The following is a 13736-nucleotide window of genomic DNA, read 5'->3' on the forward strand; positions in this document are numbered from 1 at the left end:
CCACATTGGGCTTTCTGCTCGTCAGGGAGCTTGCTCCCCGCCCCCCTGCCTGCCTCTCTGCCTACTTGTGATCTCTCTCTCTGTCCAATAAATAAATAAAACCTTAAAAAAAGAAAGATAGGGGCACCTGGGTGGCTCAGTGGGTTGAGCCTCTGCCTTTGGCTCAGGTCATGATCTCAGGGTCCTGGGATCGAGCCCTACATCGGGCTCTCTGCTCAGCGGGGAGCCTGCTTCCCCTCTCTCTCTGCCTGTCTCTCTGCCTACTTGTGTTCTCTGTCTGTCAAATAAATAAATAAAATCTTTGGAAAAAAAAAGATATTAAACAGTCCTATTAATGTGCAATGATAAGAAATAGTAATAAATATTAGGTGATTGTGAGAGGAAACGATACAGATACTTAGACTGAAGAGGAGGTAGAAAAGTCCATTTTTTTTAAAGATTTATTTATTTATTTTAGAGGGGGGAGAGTAGAAGGGGAGAGAGAATCTTGAGCAGACTCTTCACTGGGCAGGGAGCCTGACTGAGCCAGCCAGGTGCACCTTATTTTTAAAATTCTGCTTAGCCACTCATTGGCAGTGGCTGCTAGGGGGGCACACGTGGAAGCAACAGGACTTGTTAGGAGGCGATGCATTAGCCCAGGTGGACTGGGGCAGCGGCCCAAGAAATGGAGAGAAGCAGGATGATCCGAGACGCAGCTTGCAGGCGGCATCAGTGAGTCAACAGGACTGGCTGGATGTAGGAGGAAGTGAGGCTGAGATTTTTGGTTTGAGCAACTGGGGAGAACAGTGTGGTGGGGAAGCCTGTAGGCAGAGCAGGTTTGAGCCGTTCTTTTTTTTTTTTTTTAATATTTTATTTATTTGACAGATGGAGATCACAAGTAGGCAGAGAGGCAGGCAGAGAGAGAGGAGGAAGCAGGCTCCCTGCTGAGCAGAGAGCCTGATGCGGGGCTCCATCCCAGGACCCTGGGATCATGACCTGAGTGGAAGGCAGACACTTAACCCACTGAGCCACCCAGGCGCCCCAAGCAGTTCTGATTAGAATCTGAGAGATGCCTGAGTGGCTCAGTGGGTTAAGCGCCTGCGTTTGGCTCAGGTCCTGAGATTGAGTCCCACATCAGGTTCCTCGCTCAGTGGGGAGCCTGCTTCTCCCTCTGCCTGCCGCTCGCTCTGCTCGTGCTCTCTCATTCTCTCTCTGACAAATAAATAAATAAAATCTTTAGACTCTGTGAGACATCAGGGCAGTTTCATCATGTAGATGACTGCTGTTAAGTGTGGGGTTCGGAGGACAAGTCTGAGCTGAAGATGTAAATACATCTGAGAGTCATCAGGATATAGACGGTATTTAATATTATGTCTGTGTGCTAACACAGGTATCCACAACACATTCTGGGGAGAAAAAAACCCCAGCAAAATAATATGTTGGATATGACTACAAATGTGACAGAAATCATGTTCATATATATAAATGTGATGCCTAACAATAGAAAAACTTTTAGTTTAACGCTTTTTTTTTTTTTTAAGATTTTATTATTTTAGGGCTCCTGGGTGGCTCAGTAGGTTAAACATCTGCCTTCGGCTCAGGTCATGATACCAGAATCCTGGGATCAAGTCCCTCATTGGGATCCTTGCTTTTCAGGAGACTGCTTCTCCCTCTGCCTGCCATTCCCCCTGCTTGTGCATTCTCTCTCTCTGACAAATAAATAGATAAAGAAATAAGATCTTTATTTTTTAGAAGATTTTATGTATTTTGTCAAGGAGAGAGAACCTGAGTGAATGAGAGAGAGCATGAGCAGCAGAAAGGGTCAGTGGGAGAAGCAGACTCCCCACCTAGCAGGGAGGCTGATGTGGGGCTCGATCCCAGGGCCCCCGGACCATGATCTGAGCGAAAGGCAGATGCCTAGCCCACTGAGCCACCCAGGTGCTCTAAATAAGATCTCTTAAAAAAAAAAAAATCTTGCAGACAACTCTAGAAGGCTTCACAAAAGGGGTGACATTTCATTTATTCAATAATAACATTGATACAGGAGCCTGTGAATGATTGAGAGCTTACCATGTGCCAGACAAAGCCACCAGCCACATGGAAATTCCATTCTCGTTCATATTTCAGATCCTTTATCATAGAATTTATTAGGCAGGGCTGGAAAGAAGTAAATTTTAGGTAGAGGGAACCAAGGGCTGGAAGATGCTAAGTGCATAGTACTCCAGCATATTGCCTGGAGGAGGTGGTGGAGGAGGTCAGGGAAGTGATGGGAGATAAGACAAAAAGAATTTGGGAAACATGCTGTAAAAGGCTTTGAAAGTCATCCTGGGAAATTTAAAATTTTTCCTCATGCTAATTTAGAGGCATTAAATTAATCCAGAAAGTCACTTGGAGACTTTCCTAAATCCAGAGTCTGAAGGATCAATGGAGCTGACTTAGACCACACATTTGGAAACCCTTTAGAAAAATTGTACAGGGCGCCTGGGTGGCTCAGTGGGTTAAGCTGCTGCCTTCGGCTCAGGTCATGATCTCAGGATCCTGGGATCGAGTCCCGCATTGGGCTCTCTGCTCAGCAGGGAGCCTGCTTCCCTCTCTCTCTCTCTCTCTGCCTGCCTCTCCATCTACTTGTGATTTCTCTCTGTCAAATGAATAAATAAAATCTTTAAAAAAAAAAAGAAAAAGAAAAATTGTACAAATTGAAACAAGGTTTGCTCTAGGAGTATATCCAGTAATATATAATCCAGTAAGGCAAGTTGAACATGGTGGATATGGGGAGTGAGTGAAAGCCGGTATCAAAGATAACTCTCCCCAAAACTCCAGGATTTAGCTTGGTGGTGTTCCCTGGGAGGATGAAAATAGGGGATGTTCTCAGGTGGAAGATGTTGAATAGATGTTGAATTCCATTTCACACAGTCAAGTTCAGTTGCAACTGAATGAGCACTCCATGGTGCAGAACTTTAGGGAAACAGTTTCAAAAGCAAAACTGCAGAGGGGTAATAAGTTAGTGGAAGTCGAAGTAGTGTAGTCTACACTAGGCACCTAGGAACAAATGAGGAAAACAGATGTCTGGGTTGATCTGCTTTTGGGGTTTGACGAAATGAGAGGTCTGGGACGGTCAAGGAAAGTAATAGATTGCCATGAGAGTGTGGTGGGAACAGTCGTGGGATCCAGTGAGTAAAGTGAAGCCAAGAGGACCTAAAACCTAGACCACTAATTATCAAATTTGATTAAGCATTAGAATCCCCTGAAGGACTCATTAAACTATAGATGGCTGGTCCCCACTCTAGAGTTTCTGATTCAGTAGGTCTGTGGTGGGGCCCAAGAATTTGCACTTCTAACAAGCTTCCAGATGCTGATGCTGCTGACCTGGAGGCCACACTTTGAGAATTCAGAGCAAAGCAGCTGGTAGATGCTGAAAGTTTTCTGAGTGAATGAATAAGAGTACTCATCTTCAGGAATGGAGATCTTCCTGCAGTTAAAGGCAAGATGGAAACTAAGGCCACATGGGAGGATGGAAGATGGTGGTCAGAATACAACTTCAGAGTTTGAATTCAGAGGAGCATTTTTAAGGTCCAGGACTGAACTTTCCGAGGAAATGATGGGAGGTCAAGGCATTGTGGGGTCTTTAAAATGAGTCACATCTGACAGAGGCCTGAGTCTACTGGGAGGCTCCAAGAGGAGGTCAAGATCTGAAGGGGGGTCTGGCTACTTTCTGGGCCTGAATTAGGTAGGGTTGACTGTATATACACCCACAGACATTGTAGTCCATCCAGGTTAATGCACCAGTACTGGTAACAAATCCAAGTGAAGTTCGGACTCTGTTAGTTCTGTCTGGCACCTCCTATAAGTAAGGTATGGGCTGGGCCCCAGGCTTTTTTGGGGGTACTCTAGGGTAGAGATCACAGCCTGGAGATTTCAGCCCTGTAGGGAGCAATTTACTTTTTTTTTTTTTTTAAAGGTTTTTTTTTTTTTTTTTTTTTTTTTTTTAATTTGAAAGTTAGGAATCACAAGTAGATGGAGAGGCAGGTAGAGAGAGAGAGAGGGAAGCAGGCTCCCTGCTGAGCAGAGAGCCCGATGCGGGACTTGATCCCAGGACCCTGAGATCATGACCTGAGCCGAAGGCAGCGGCTTAACCCACTGAGCCACCCAGGCGCCCCAGGAGCAATTTACTTTAAGCCCTAAGGCTTAGGGGAGCAGGACAGATGGAAGGCTCTTCATTCTAGGAAAAGTAGCGTGTAAAGAATGAAAATTCCACTGAGTGAGCATGCTTACAGAATAAAAATGTCTGTTAACCCTCAGCAATGACTCTGCACCCTTTTCATAGCTTCCTTTTATAGTTTTATAGTAATAGCTGCTCAGAACACACACACACACACACACACACACACACACACACACCTTTTATAGTTTTATAGTAATAGCTGCTCAGAACACACACACACACACACACACCCTGGGGTATATGGCTGTGATTAGGTCTTAGATGAAGGCCACTTCCAGCATGCTTCCTTACCACCATCTGGTACAGCAGAGCATGAAAGGTGCTGCCTCTGATGCTTCGCACTTGTGCAACCTTCCACAGTTACTTTCTCGCCGTGCCTCAGTTTTCCCATCTGTAAAATGTCGGTAATAATAGTAAGCCACGTAGGGCTATGGTGAGGATTAAGTGCCTCGTGAATGTAAAGCTCTGGCCACACAGTGAGCACCCTGTAAAACTAGTTACAATGTGTTCCACTGTCTAATGCGGGTCCTTGTCAATGCCCCGACATGCATGCGGTCTGCGGTCCTGCAGTGGCACCTAACTGTCGCGCGCGCTCTTTCCCGGGCATCTGCACAGCGGTGCCGCCACTTTTTCTGGGCGGATAGCATCTGGGAATATTGATGTCGGCTGGGTGCACCCGACGGCAGAGAGCCAGGGGCGGGACTCGCGCAGCCGCAAATGGGTCTGCAGTGGCGCCAGCCTGCCGCTGGGGGTCGCGGGGGAAGCGCTGGGTTCGCCCCGCCCCCGAGGGGGTCAGGGGTTACCGGAGAGCGAAAGAGCTGCTGCGCGTCGCAGATACCGGCTCTTGGGCCCATGGCGCCAGCGCAGCGTTGCCCCCTGTGCCGCCAGACCTTCTTCTGTGGTCGCGGACATGTCTACAGTCGCAAGCACCAGCGGACGCTGAAGGCAGCTTTGGAGCGGCTCCTGCCCCAGGTGCGGACGGGAGGCGGGAAGTGGCCGCGGACGGCCTGGGTGGGGGATGCGGGCAGTACAGGGAGGGCGCGAGGGGTGGGACGTGGGGGTTCCACTGGGGTCCTGCTTGACCTCTCCCGTCCTCTCCCCTCTCCGCCGCAGGTAGAGGCCGCCCGCAAAGCCGTCCGCGCCGCCCAGGTGGAGCGCTACGTGCCCGAGCACGAGCGGCGCTGCTGGTGCCTTTGCTGCGGCTGTGAGGTGCGGAAGCACCTGAGCCACGGAAACCTGACCGTGCTGCACGGGGGGCTGCTAGAGCATCTGGCCAGGTGAGATCCGGCCTGGGAGCCGCCTCCAGCACATTCGCATCCTGGTGGGTTGGGGGGCGGGTGGTGGTGGTTTGGGATGCGTGAGAGGAGGAACGCTTTTGTGGTTGGATCCAGTCAGCTTATAGCCTCGCATCTTTGACGCGTGGAGGGCTTATGACTGCCTTGGTCTTAGTGGTAGAAGATTACCTCCCATCATCTCCTCCCAGATTCTCCTTCTTTCTTTCTTTCTTTCTTTTTTTTTTTTTTTTTTAAGATTATATTTATTTGAAAGAGAGAGACAGTGAGAAAGGGAACACAAGAAGGGGGAGTGGGAGAGGGAGAAGCAGGCTCCGTGCTGAGCAGGGAGCCGGATGTGGGGCTGGATCCCAGGACCCCAGGATCATGACCTGAGCGGAAGGCCGTCACCCAACCGGCTGAGTCACCCAGGTGCCCCTCTCCCATTTTTATTGGAAGAGGGGAGACTGGACATCTGGAAGATGTAACAGTATTCTGTCATCCTTGCCCAGAGGCAGAAACCCAGATATCAGTGTGCATTACTTAATATAATGCCTAGATGTCTGAGTAATATTCTATAATCTATCATTGAGATTATCCATTCATTCTTAGCCCAGAGCACAAGAAAGCAACCAACAGATTCTGGTGGGAGAACAAGGCTGAGTTCCAAATGAAAGAGAAGTTTCTGATCTCCCCCCAGGACTATGCTAGGTAAGTCACTGATCATAAAAGTTGAAATAACAGAATGGGACTTCTCTGGGTCTGTGTCAGGTACTGGAGCTTTCTCTGTTAATTGGAAAGTTCTACAGGGTCTTTTTAAGTATCTATTGTCTTCATAGCACTCATTATTCTAGTCACTATACTGGACACAAAAGAAGTATGATAGAGTCCTTGAAAAGTTTATATTCTAGTTGGGGGATGGGGTTTACAGTCCATTGAGCAAATAGAGAATAGTATATAATAAAAGTTCACTATAATCGATTATTTAAATGTGTGGTACAGAGAATATTAAGGTCCCTTAGGAGTAGAAGAGGCTTTTTAATAGTGTGTGCAAGCACTTGGTACTCATTCAGTGCCCACTTTGAATAGTTTTAGACTCTATTTTAACTGGCCCCTAAAGGACCCTGAGAAACTGGAGTGTAGTCAGCTGGCCCAGCGTAGAGCAGGTGTGAGTGCTGCTTCGGGAAAAGGACACAGACAGCCTCGCACTACTTTTATTAGGACAATATTGAGATTATAGGGAATGGAACCCAAGGGGATCCCAGAACCAAAGTTACAGAAAAACTCATGACCTCTATTATTGTTTCCTATTTAGTGTGAAGAATAATGAGGGAATGGTGAGAAATGCCTAAATCCTTCAAATCTGTGGTTCAAACTGGGCAGGAGATGGAGAACTGAGGCCAAAAAGCCTAACTCCTTACACCCTGGCCCAGCTCCAAACGGTGTTTGGTGGGAATAAAGAATAGTTGAGCAGAAAAAGTTATAATTGAGAGTTATGAGAATAGACTCCTTGATTTTTTTTTCAAGATTTTATTTATTTATTTGACAGAGAGATCACAAGTAGGCAAAGAGGCAGGCAGAGAAAGGGGGAAGCAGACTCCCCACTAAGCAGAGAGCCCGATGCGGGGCTCGATCCCAGAACCCTGAGATCATGACCTGAGCTGAATGCAGAGGCTTTAACCCACTGAGCCACCCAGGTGCCCCTAGACTCTTTGAATTTTTTATTAGTTTTCTTTTTTTCTTTTTTTTTTTTTTTTAAGATTCTGTTTATTTAGAGAAAGTATAAGAGCTAGCATGAGCAGGGGGAGTGGGAGAGGGAGAAGCAGACTCTCTGCTGAGCAAGGAGCCTGATACTGGGCTCACTGGGCTCATGACCTGAGCTGAAGGCAGATGCTTAGCCAGCTGAGCTACCCAGGCACCCCAGTTTTGACTTTTGAACCTTATACATTTAACGTGCACATGCACAAGGCAAAGCCAAGTCTGACTGCTTTGACTGGTAAAGATACCACAAGCCACTTTTAGATTTAGACAGGTTATCACTTAAATATCGAAGAAAATAAACCCGGAGTGCCAGCTTTCCAGATCCTTGCCCACCCACCAAGAAGTGCCACTCTGAAACAAAAAGGGCTAGGTAACTATAGTGTGAGCTGTGGGACACTATTTATAAAAATAAATTACAAAATAAAATCAGACCAGAAAGCAAATCCTAAAATTCATTGCAAATAATGACAGATTATCATAGCTATATATCAAATTGATAAGTTATAAAAGAGTAAGAATTCAAGTAACTTCAACTCAAAATTCTAACTGTATAGCCTTAGGATATTTACTAAGGACTGAAGAACAGGAGAAATCCTGAGCTTTGGTTAGTAGTTCTATTGTTGATAGTGATATTGGTAGTATTGGTACACCTTTCTGTGTGTATTGTAGGATAATAACAACTCTAAGTCTCATGATGTTCTAAAGCCCATTTTTGATTTTGCAAAAAGGAAATATGTGCTAGAAGAGAAGTGGAGCCAGTATGGCAAAATGTTTAAGTGAATCTGGGTGAAAGGTCCATGGGTGTTAAATGTTCTATTTTGTTTTTGTGATTCTGAAATTATCCAAAATTTGAAGAAAAAATGATCTACTGAGGATTTTTTATAACATGCATAGACAGGTTCTTGGCTGACTTGCCCTTTTTCTTTTCAGATTCAAGAAATCCATGGTGAAAGGTCTAGATAACTATGAGGAAAAGGAGGATGAGGTGATCAAAGAAGTGAGTTAAAAGGCCACTGAAGGACACAGCCCCATGGCCTTGTACCAAGCTAAGCAGCCTCTCCCCCACAGATGGCAGCTCAGATTCGTGAGGTGGAGCACAGCCGGCAGGAGCTGGTTCGGTCTGTCTTAGAGGTTGGTGTCCCTCGGAGGAGCCAGAGCAGTATCCAAATCCATCTGATCCCTGGTTCTCCCAGGTCCAGCATTTCACCTACCAGCTCTTCTAGAACTCATGGACTCCGTGCTTCATCTATTCGGCTTGAATTCCCTTACCTGTCTGCCAGGGGGCAGGCCTTGTCAGTGGCGATGTGGGCTGAGCTGGGAGGGGAAAAAAGGAAGTTTGCAAAATGGGTAGTACCATATGTCAGTATACTAATTTGTTTCCTACTGGAGGGTGGGAGCATGGCCTAGATAAACTCTTAAGCATCCAAGACATTTATTTTTCCTGAATCAAACTCAGCCTCAGCCAGTGCCAGACCCAGAAGGCGGCTCTTCAGCACTTGGAAGCTGGAAAGGGACCAACAGGTAAAATTGCTAAGGAATCTCGTTGAGTTTGGATTGTTAGAGCATTCTGTAACTTTCTGGTTGGAAAATGGCAAGAGTTCACCTCTATCCTCATGGCTCAAGGACCTCCTCTGCCAGCCTGGCTCCTGCTTATCTTTTTCAGTCTAGTGGCCTCCACCTCACAGCAGCCCTCCTACTTGGACCTGCCACCTGCCCCAGAGCTTGACTGGATGGAGACAGGACAACCTTTGACATTCATCGGCCATCAGGTACCATGGATAAGCGAGTCAGGAAGGGCCAGTGCTCCCTCAATTCCCAGGACATCCATCTCTCACATGTTTTGTACCTATTCTGGCCATCCAGATCTTGTCTCTTGGCTGCACCACTCCATAGTGTGTTGGGTTTTTTTAAAAAGATTTTATTTGACAGAGACATAATGTGTTCTTAGACCTCTTTCCCCAACGTCCAGTGATCTCATCCACACCTCTTGCCTCCACTGCCACTGAGGAGTGCCAACTCCTACAGTCATCCTCTGTAGAACCCCCCGTTTCTGCTCAATTTAGGACACTTGTAAACATTCCAGTCACCTGAAGCTAACCCCTACTGTCTCTAGATTACCAGAACTGTAGCCGAGTTATTTCCTCTTCTTTCATCTCCTACATCCTGTTGAGGAGTAGGCCTGTTTTACCTCCTGGCTAGATGTCCTGTGTTACACTTTTCTGCAAGTTTCTATGCCCCCTGTCATCCTTTTCTGAACACAGAAAGCCACTGCCTCACCTGATGTCTTGTACACTCCAACCATACTGTGCATCTTGTGGTTTTTGCACGTGTCACTGCCATTGCCTTAAAATGATAGGCCTAGCTTTCTTCAGCCTAGCTCAAAGGTCACCTTTTCATGGAAGGCTTCTGTGAACAGGTTGCCTGTTACAAATGTACATGGGACCATGTAAAAAGCTGTAAATGTCACCTGTATAATTTATGCTTAAATCTCTCCCCCCACAATATATACTGTCCTGTGAGGAAAGAGTTTTGCTAATGTAACACCTAGTAGGCACTCTATTTTTGGACATCTTCATTACTGAGACCATAAGTCTTTTGAGGAACAGGACTCTTTCAGTTATCTGTGCTTTTTAAAATTTAACACCAACCAGGGGACAGAAGTAGCACTGTGGTGCTTCCACCCCCAACCCCCAACCCGTGGCTTTGTCCTTTTTCTAGTTGGGAATATACTGTCATCAGTTTCTTATCTGGGATTCTCCCCCCCCCCCCCCCTTCCAACTACAGGAGACACCAGGAGTTGGTAACATCCACTCAGGTAAGGCCCAGAGCAGTGTTTCTCAGATGGTAAGAGGCAATTATTTTATTACTTTTTTAAAGTTAATTATCTTGGGGGCACCTGGGTGATGCAGTCAGTTCAGCATCCAACTCTTGGTTTCAGCTCAGGTCTGATCTTGGGGTCATGAGATTGAGCTACACCTCAGGCTTCAGGCTCAGCACCAAGTCTGCTTAAGATCCTCTCCCTCTTCTCCCCCCGACCCCCGTGCTTGCTCACTTATTGAAATCTTTTTTAAAGGTGGACACTGAACTGACTGTGCCCCCCAATCACCTTTTTAAAGAATAAGGTTGATTATGAAGTGCTATCTGATGAAGGACTTGAATCTCAAATATATGAAGAATTCTCAAAACTCAGTAAAATCATGTAGAAAGATGGTTGATCAGAGTGGCTAAAATTAAAGACTGTGTATGTGAAGAAACATTCATAAACTGCTGGTGGGAATGTAAAATGGCACAACCAATTGGAGAAACAGTTCAGGGATTTAAGAAGTTAAACATACACCCACCATTATGATCCAGACATTGCAGGAGAAAAGCAAACATGTCTGCACAAAGGCTTGCACACCAGATGGTCACAGCTTTAGTTGCAATACCCCAAAACTGAAGCTGAAAAGAATCCAAATGTGCCTCCATGAAGGAACAGAGCAGTGCTCAACAAAGAAGGTACTGTTAAGTGCAGCATAGATGAATCTCAATTATTAGAAGCCAGATTGAAAAAAGGTATATAACTAGTAACTGCAAATTAGATTAACAGAAGCATATTCATAGTTTCCTGGGGTTGGGAAAAGGTACAGAGAGGAGTGGGAAGTCCTTTAAAGGGGCAGAACAATATATAGTGGTGATATTTAATATCTTGACTGTGATGGTTTCACTCAAAGTTTTTCAAATTGTGTATTTTCCATTGGGCAGTTGTAGGTCTGTTATGCCTCAACAAAGCTGTTAAATACCAGCCCATGGTCAAAAATTCCCCAGCCCGTGGGGTTTTGCTTTTGAGCATTAGGTAAGAGTTTATAGCAAGGGCATGTTTCACACTACTCTGAAACTTAGGACTGCCTTCATTCCTGCTTAATGGGCCTTTTCCAGGTGCTACACCTCCTTGGATGGTCCAGGATGAAGAATACAGCTCTGTAAACCAACAAATAGGACCATCCTATGAAGAATTCCTTAAAGAAAGTAAGTTAACAAATTCAAGAACAGGCTATCTAAATTTTCCTACTCAAAGCAAAACCGTTTAAAAACTCTTTCTTTGTAGAGGAAAAACAGAAATTGAAGAAACTACCCCCAGACAGAGTTGGGGCCAACTTTGATCATAGCTCCAGCACCAGTATAGGCTGGCTGCCCTCTTTCGGCCGGGTCTGGAATAACGGACGCCGCTGGCAATCCAGGTGTGGATCCAGTGCCAGGACCCCAACCCACTATCCCTTTGGAGATTTCAGCCTTTATCCCGCTAACCTTTCATTTCCTTTCAGACATCAGTTCAAATCAGAAGCTGCAGCAAGGAACAAACAGTCACATAAAAAAAGCCAGTCGTTTCCGGATACTTTTTCAAGCCAACAAACCCATACCTAAATCCTTTTCTTAGGAAAGAGACATACCCACTTATTTGATTTAATAAAATTTTATTTTCCAAAATGTACAGTTGGAGGATCTGTAAAAAAGAAAAATAAAAGAATCAGAACTCTAGAGCCTAATACAAAAGTGGGATGTATATACTTTCTACACCACAAGCCCGCATCCGTTCTTACCTTGTTCATGCATCTTCACCAGCAGCTGGGGCATCTCCACCCTTGGTGTTTCTGGTGTAAATTACTTGAGCTCTGTGCTTTGAAACCAGTTTAATAAGTCCTACAGAGAAAAAAATAAGGGTAGGGTTTTTATGCAGTACTATGAAATATTTAACAGACACTAAAAATACTGAATTTGAGCATTCGAGTTTAATAACAAAGGCAAACATCCCTCATGTCTTGGTGATGATCTAATTTTATTTTTTCTTCCTAAATGAAGGGCCCATTACCTGCTATGGGGATGCTTACCCTCATAGCGCTTTAACGTAAAAATTACGGTTTCCACATTAAACACTACAGATGCTTAAAACATTTTCATTCATTTACATTAATATGAAATCATGGTAATTAAATCACCACTAAAATTTAAGAATACTTAAGTAAAAAATGCTTTCCTACCAAAGCCTTTACTGTTTTCACAACCATATTTCAATGTTGGGTTTCTTTTGTAACTCTTTAAATAAAATGAATTTATTTGAAAACAAGGGATCCTGAAGCTCCACTAATAGGACATAGGGGTCCACAGGACAAAAGTGGCCATGAACCCTGCTCTGGGGTCTACACAAGGGGGTAACATGTTAGAATATTATGGCTAGTGGTCAGCCTGTGCCTACTTTACGAAACTCCAGTATAAACATTTAAGATGGTTAATACAGGCAAGCCAATTTAACGTATAAAAGCACACCAGTACAACACACCCCTCTCACCTTTACTAAGGAGCTCCTGAAGGGCTGCCCTGGCCAGGGAACCTCGAATCTTCAGTCTCTCAGAGACAACAGCTGGAGTTATAAGCTTATAGTTGGGAACTTCTTTACAGAGTTTGTCATATGTCGCTTTGTCAAACAAGACCAAATTATTCAGCTTGTCCCGAACTTTGCCTTTGGACCACTTCTGCTCACAAAGAGACAAAATCAGTGCTTCTGAAGAAAACACCACCACCCCCCCAACAACCGGTGTCAGAGAACTCTTCCACTGCCGTCCTGCTATACTGCAAGGGTGGCTGTTTCTTGGCCTATACAAACCTACGAAATTCAGATTTTACTAAGTTCTACAAACAAAGACTCAAATAATCGAAGCCAGGATACAAAACAAAAGGAACTCTAGCTGCCACTAACAGCATCAAAGATACGTTAGGCTGGGGGAAAAAAATAAAAATGCGACTTTCGGATACAGGCTGAACCCCACCATACCAACTAAAAATATAATGGACTAAGCCTCAGAATACTTTACATATTGTTAACTTCTAAGTAGCGTGTACCACCCTATTCAAAACAACAGAACGGTGATGCAGAGTACAAGCTCTAATAATCGGACTCTAGACCGCACAACCTTAAAAGCCATTTGCCCTACACGCCACTTATTACCAAGACACATGGGTCCGACGTCCCCGGACCCTCACTCCTAGGTAGGGGGGGAGCTCACGCCTACCTTCTTTTTGGCCTTGCCCCCAGATTTGTTCACTGGGTCTTTGTCTTTTTTGGCCGATTTTCCGGCATCCTTCTTCTTCTTGTCATCCTTGGGCGGCTGTAGAGAAGAAAGGGGGAATGCAGGCAGGTCCCAAGGCAGCCCCGCACCGTCCTAACCCCACTACCGGAGCACATGGGTGAAGCAATCCCCCCGCCCACCTTGAAGAAGCGGCCCGGCGGGTCTGAGGCCCTCCGTCCGGTGTCGCCCCAACTGCGCCCCAGCACCGCCCGGCTCTCAGAACAGCCCGGCCCCCCATTCCCGAGAGCTCACCATAGCGAAGCTGGGAAAGGAGCGTCCACCCCTGCAGCCTCACTAAGATGTCGGACAAAAAGGAAGCGCCTCTCCCAAACCGGCCCAGAAACCTCCACCCGCAACGAGCGCTTCCGGGGCAAGGGGCGGAGCCCGCGGAGAAAGGCC

The 13736-nt window shown here is 45.8% G+C and overlaps 2 protein-coding genes across 3 annotated transcripts; one reads left to right on the forward strand and one right to left on the reverse strand.

The window, feature by feature from the left end:
• The first annotated feature begins 4982 nt into the window (after positions 1–4982).
• Positions 4983–11766, forward strand: CCDC84 (coiled-coil domain containing 84). 2 transcript variants are annotated; one of them, XM_032357136.1, is made up of 11 exons: positions 4983–5173; positions 5315–5478; positions 6085–6183; positions 8164–8230; positions 8302–8364; positions 8690–8754; positions 8897–9002; positions 10018–10048; positions 11152–11241; positions 11321–11453; positions 11538–11766. In XM_032357136.1, the coding sequence occupies exons 1-11, from the start codon at positions 5054–5056 to the stop codon at positions 11635–11637; spliced, it is 1038 nt and encodes a 345-aa protein (XP_032213027.1). In that variant the 5' UTR covers positions 4983–5053; the 3' UTR covers positions 11638–11766. The 2 variants fall into 2 exon arrangements, with proteins under 2 accessions (XP_032213027.1, XP_032213026.1); XM_032357135.1 differs by having other exon boundaries at positions 11321–11766.
• RPS25 (ribosomal protein S25) lies at positions 11549–13705 on the reverse strand. Its single transcript, XM_032357141.1, has 5 exons — positions 13590–13705; positions 13281–13376; positions 12560–12743; positions 11814–11913; positions 11549–11716 (listed from the first exon to the last, which is right to left on the reverse strand). The coding sequence occupies exons 1-4, from the start codon at positions 13590–13592 to the stop codon at positions 11819–11821; spliced, it is 378 nt and encodes a 125-aa protein (XP_032213032.1). The 5' UTR covers positions 13593–13705; the 3' UTR covers positions 11549–11716; positions 11814–11818.
• Positions 13706–13736: the final 31 nt, after the last annotated feature.

The sequence above is a fragment of the Mustela erminea genome, chromosome 9 (assembly GCF_009829155.1).
Source record: "Mustela erminea isolate mMusErm1 chromosome 9, mMusErm1.Pri, whole genome shotgun sequence".
Lineage (NCBI taxonomy): Eukaryota > Metazoa > Chordata > Mammalia > Carnivora > Mustelidae > Mustela > Mustela erminea.

Bases quoted from the DNA above. Each gene is read 5' to 3' on its own strand.
- CCDC84 (XM_032357135.1), top strand. From the start codon at position 5,054: ATGGCGCCAGCGCAGCGTTGCCCCCTGTGCCGCCAGACCTTCTTCTGT. The intron at 5,479-6,084 runs GTGAGATCCGGC...ATTCATTCTTAG, and splicing joins CTGCTAGAGCATCTGGCCAG to CCCAGAGCACAAGAAAGCAA. The intron at 6,184-8,163 runs GTAAGTCACTGA...TTTTCTTTTCAG, and splicing joins TCCCCCCAGGACTATGCTAG to ATTCAAGAAATCCATGGTGA.
- RPS25 (XM_032357141.1), bottom strand. The intron at 12,744-13,280 runs GTAGGCGTGAGC...CTTTGTGAGCAG, and splicing joins GGGGCAAGGCCAAAAAGAAG to AAGTGGTCCAAAGGCAAAGT. The intron at 11,914-12,559 runs GTGAGAGGGGTG...TTTTCTCTGTAG, and splicing joins TCAGGAGCTCCTTAGTAAAG to GACTTATTAAACTGGTTTCA.